At 34.6% G+C, this 5,468-nt stretch overlaps 1 protein-coding gene across 1 annotated transcript; it reads right to left on the bottom strand.

The window, feature by feature from the left end:
• Positions 1–1,257: 1,257 nt before the first annotated feature.
• On the bottom strand, positions 1,258–5,217 carry LOC105222778 (acyl-coenzyme A diphosphatase NUDT19). The gene is made up of 5 exons (XM_011200252.4): positions 4,998–5,217; positions 4,740–4,945; positions 4,415–4,681; positions 1,731–1,812; positions 1,258–1,677 (listed from the first exon to the last, which is right to left on the bottom strand). Exons 1-5 carry the CDS (start codon positions 5,097–5,099, stop codon positions 1,279–1,281), a joined length of 1,056 nt encoding a protein of 351 aa, XP_011198554.1. The 5' UTR covers positions 5,100–5,217; the 3' UTR covers positions 1,258–1,278.
• Between the last annotated feature and the right edge of the window lie 251 nt (positions 5,218–5,468).

Genomic DNA, 5,468 nt, shown 5'->3' on the forward strand with positions numbered 1-5,468 from the left:
CATCAAGCGCTTTAAATGCGCCTAGTACCAAACGGTTTTCACCACGAAGTAGCGCACCTATGTTCGGGTGATATTCATTTGGGCAACATCTAATTAGCTATCGCTAGTTGGCGCGTAGTTCTAGTTTTTCACGCGCTAACACGTGTTTGATTGATTGTCGTTTCTTTTAAGTCGTTCTTGAGTTATAGCGTCGCAAACATGGAGCAAAATAAAGAGAAAATACGGCATATTTTACAGTACTACTACGATAAAGGCAAAAATGCATCTCAAGCCGCCAATAAAATTTGTGCAGTTTATGGACCCGATACAGTTTCCATTTCCACCACACAACGATGGTTTCAACGTTTTCGAAGATGCGCCACGCTCCGGAAGGCCTGTCGTCGAAAATTGCGATAAAATCGCTGAATTGGTCGAAAGAGACCGGCATAGTAACAGCCGTAGCATAAAAAAATAAAAAATAATAAAAATACCGCAAGACTTTTTTGACAACCTAATATTAAATATTTCGATATCATCTGACCGATATCATTATACCCTGACATTCAAGTGTAGTATCCCTACGGTTGATGTCGCCATCGATAAGACTATATGCGCGGTGTTGTGTATTATGAAGGATAGGCCTCGACCATTATCGCCCTCGCGATCCTTACGTATAACGCTGAGGACGACAAAACTCAGAAGATCTGGAGTCCATTACAGTTTAATTGTAGAATTCGAGTTGACCAGAATGGGAGTTATGCTGCCTATTTGAGCTCCTATGGACCATTTGTTGGCCATGCAGGTGAAGCGGCGGTGCAGTACGCAAATTTGTTTCGCAGTAGTACCTTGGCAGAATGAGGCCACTTACCTCGTGATCCACTCCCCGTGTGTATTAAGGCCTGAGCAGGTCATAAAATGCATCCATCCATTGCATGTTTTACACCTAACCGAGGTAGAGATGAAGCCTTTTAGCGCAGGCGCAGCAAAAAAAATGCCTGCAGCAGGGACCTGCTTCAATGATTACATATTTAATCTAAAACTTATCGAACCAAACGGGATTATATATACGAATAATCAGCCCTTGGCGGGATAAAACCGAATCAATTCCGGTAGCATAGAACTGGCTATCTTGAATTCATTCTCAGCTATTCCTTTGTGACCGGGTACCAAGATAAGGTGTACTTAGTTACAATTTGATAAGACTGTTCAGCCGTTCTATACTTCTGCACCAGTTTCCTTCGTACTTTTATTAAAAACAAATTAAAAATCCAGATTGACTAACTTTACCTCCAACCATATTTATATATTATGATTTACTGGTGGCAGATGTCCATCAGTCAGTGAACAATTAAGTTGTATAAAAAAACGTCCATTATTGAAATATTCTATACGATGCAAATTTTTAACTTCTGACCGATACTGTTCAATTGTTATTGTTTCAGTATTTTTTTGGTTTGTTACATCTGTATTATTGTTGTATAGGTCATCGCCTGGCATTAAGCTCACAGTACCATCGGCACATTTCTTAATAACAGGAAGCATTAGGGTAACACCCTTTGAAGAGCGAACACGAGCAAAATTTATTAATTCATCTAAGCCTGGGAAATTCAGTAACCTTGATAATTCATATAACTGTGGTGGAGGAAGATACAGCTTTTGGTCAAAGTAATCCTTAATGAACTCTTTTGGCGTTTTCCACTACAATGCGAAAAGATTACGTATAGTTCTTAAATTAAGTCATTAAAACAAACCGAAAAACTGGCAGCTTCATTACTTTCCAGGATCACATCTGGTATATTCTCCATCGCCACTAAGTAAAAACCAGTTTCAAATCTAAAATAAAATTGTTGATATTAGTATCCTCATTTAAAAGCGTGCAAGTGAAAATAAAGTTACCACTTTTGATTCTATGTCAGTGCGAATACTTAAGCCCCAATTAAGGCTTTCAACTCAACTACACTTGGTTGATGTTTAGAAATTCGGTATTATCGATATTAATTCAACCCGCCAAAAAATTTCGATTGACTGTTCGGTGGCAGCAGTATTTGAACATTTGTGCAGTTTATTTTGGAAAAATATCAATATAAAATTGAGAGCGGGTTAATTATTTTTAAAATTATTTTGTACAGATAAATAAGAGAAAGAGTTATAACAAATCTCTAACCTTAAAATGCATGGTTTTTCCTTCTTAAATACCAAGTGTGTATTTTTTAAGTGGCGCGCCAAGCTGTCAAATTATTAAAATTAAAAAGTGAAATGTCATATCATGAAAGTTTGCATTCAAAAGTCAACACAGATATTTTTAGCACCTAATAAAAGTAAAAAATACTGTGTTTGAGTTACCGTTTAGAAATTATGTAAGGAAGAAAACACTGATGTATATATACATCATCATGCATTTAAGGGTTAAGGAGGCGATCCACAATTTAGAAGCAAAAAATAAGTCTGTGGAACACATTGCGAATATAAGGAGTCGATTCAACCTATTATCCCTATAAAAATGAACTGCAGTTTTGGTAACTACCTCCAGCAAGGAAATTGTCAATTGCGCATCAGACACACGACAGTACTTCGCATACGTTTGGGAAATGGCTACTTCGCAGAAAGGAGTACTTCGCGTAAGCAGTTCAGTCACCCCGGGTATTGGCTCGACTAGGATTATTTTTTTAAAGCGTGACCGAAAGCCGTCAACTTAAAAAGGAGTACTACGCGAAAGTACTTTAGTCACACCGATACGATATACATTTTTTTTATAATCCAAGTATTATCATCGAGTTTTTCTTATTTTTGTTTATTAAATATAAATCACATATTATACATATACATATGTATGTATAAGGAAAAAGTGGTCACAACTCAATTATAGCTTGAAAAATGTTAGAAAGTGTTTTTTATTATAGTTAATATAGAAAAGAATCACGCGGAAATACAAAGAAAAATCGTTGAAAATCACATTGGTGTTTAAGGGGCACACCTAGTGTGACAGCGTAAAAAAAGGCATTTTTTGGGATAAAAAAAAAATCTAGTCAATCAATCGTTTTAAAATTTGAAAGAAAATATTAAATAGTTTTGAAATGACAAGCGTTCTCCGGCGGCGCCAAAAAAAAAGGTCCTCCACTGCTGCCATGATTGCAGCCTTCTCTGTTATAAAACCTAAAAAAAAATCTTGTTAAATTAAAACATATTGTCTGTACGACCCTCGGGCTAATAAAAAAAAATCAAAAATTGACAAAATGGCGGCATGTTGAAAAAAAGTTAAAGTTCACCCAAAATTATGGTCGTTTTTGGCCTGCCAAAACTCGCATTTGAATTAGATGAAAAAACTGGAGGGTCATTGTATGGAGAACTATATAGAGAAGATGCAAAAAAAATTTGATAGCGATCGGATCATTTGTCTTCGAGTAATCGCTCCAGCAAATTCGAAAAATGCTGTTTCGAGAAAAACGCGTTAAAAAATGTTCCGTATCCAATGCAACTATCTAACTGCCGAGCGGCTACTCTTTTAAATGGCTGTAACTCAAAAACTGTTTCAGATATCGATTTGAAATTTTAGTATGTTATTTTTAAAGGTATAACCTTTCGAATTATTAAAAAAAATCGGTTTTTGCCTGGGATTTAGAATAGCATCCCCGGATTTCGGGAATAAAATGGGTATCACCGGAAAGGTGACGTTCTCCAGATCACGAAAATATATACATATATATAGTTGCCGCTGACTTAAAGTTTTAAAGGTAAAGGTATTTTATAATTAAAATGAAAGCACGATTCCGATTTCTTTAGCGGTCTGGTAAAAGCAACGAATTTCGGTATAAATGGTAATAATTGCCGCTGACTTAAAGCTTTAAAGGTATTTGCATTTAAAGTTGAAAAATTTACAACTTTTACATTGATAATTTGTATATTGAGAATAACTTTTTCACTTATATTATGCAGAACTTAACTAAAATAAAATAATTAAAATAAAGCTTTATTTACAACAAATATTAAAAAAATTAATATACAGAAACGTTATAGTGAAGTGTTAGTAAGTGAAATGTAAAAGTTGTCAATTTTTCAACTTTAAATGCAAATATCTTTAAAACAATAAGTCAGCGGCAATTATTACCATTTATACCGAAATTCGTTGCTTTTACCAGACCGCTAAAGAAATCGGAATCGTGCTTTCATTTTAATTATAAATACAATAACTGAACTTAATCATTTTGGTTTTTCGTTTCGATTTCAGCTGTTCAATTATCAAAAATCTTCACCCCTTAAGTTGGCTATACAATGACACTTCGACTGAAAATAGTTGCTGTTTCTAATACCTAAAAATAGTATGATTGATCTGAAATTGCTTTGCTTTTTATTAAACGAGTGGAGTTAAAAACCGTAAAAGAGGTATTAATCAACGCTGGGGATACAATTTGCTGTTATTAAATATATACCTTAGCACCTTTTTTTAAATGTTATTGGTGTGAGCCATGCTGTCCATTCAAACAACGACCATAAATCTGGGACCACTTCTAAGACCTTGCAGAGTGTAAAAAACTGGGTATGATCCTTATGTACTAGATTCTGCCAAAAAGGTCGGTCAAAGTCTTCAAAACTGTGGCCATAATTATTGGACAATTCCTTTACACCAGAAAACCGTTTTTTACAAAGAAGTATTCCAGTCTCCTCAAATGTTTCTCGTATTGCTGTTATACGCAATGAAAACTCTCTGATTATCAAATAAAACCATATTAAACCAAGTCATTTTTAAACGCATTAATGTTTACCTTTGAATTTGACCCTTTAGTTGATTAGTAAATATAGCAGGCCGCGGTGAATTACATTGAAATAAATTTAAGTTTGTTCTTTGGCCAAAGCTTTTGATATAACTAAGCCACAACGGTGAAGCGTCACCTACTTCATGTACTCCACCAGGAAAAACGGCAGAGTTAGGAAAGGATGTTGACTTTTCAGCACGATTAAATAATAACACCTGAAAATGGTTTATGTACAATAGAATAAAATTAAGATTTTTCTACACTTACTCGGTAATCGCAACCAAAATCTTTTATGTTTTGATCCTTCACCAAAATAATTAAACTTGCCGATTCCCTCCATTTAGTTGCTATTCTTTTTGTTATTGGCATTTGCTTATCATATAAAGTAAGATCTGGCTCTAGTACTACCAACCGAATTGCGTTTTGTCATAGACAACTTACAAGCATAGATAAATTACAAGTTAAAATTGAAAAATATAGAAATCGATGACACAAGGAAAATTAATCGATCGATATAAAATTAACAGCCCTTTCTAATGGAAGTTATACACTCAACAATTATTGTACCAATTTCATCGAATTGTGCAACTGATTGTTACGTTGTATGAGTTGGGCCAACTGATTGGATGAAAATCAAAATTTTTTGATATTTGGTCAACTTGGTTGTGTTAGTTGGATAGTGTTTGGGTTGGTCGTACGTTTTCAAACGATTTCGTTATTTTATTTCGGCTGACAAAG

This window comes from Bactrocera dorsalis, chromosome 1 (genome assembly GCF_023373825.1).
Source record: "Bactrocera dorsalis isolate Fly_Bdor chromosome 1, ASM2337382v1, whole genome shotgun sequence".
NCBI lineage: Eukaryota > Metazoa > Arthropoda > Insecta > Diptera > Tephritidae > Bactrocera > Bactrocera dorsalis.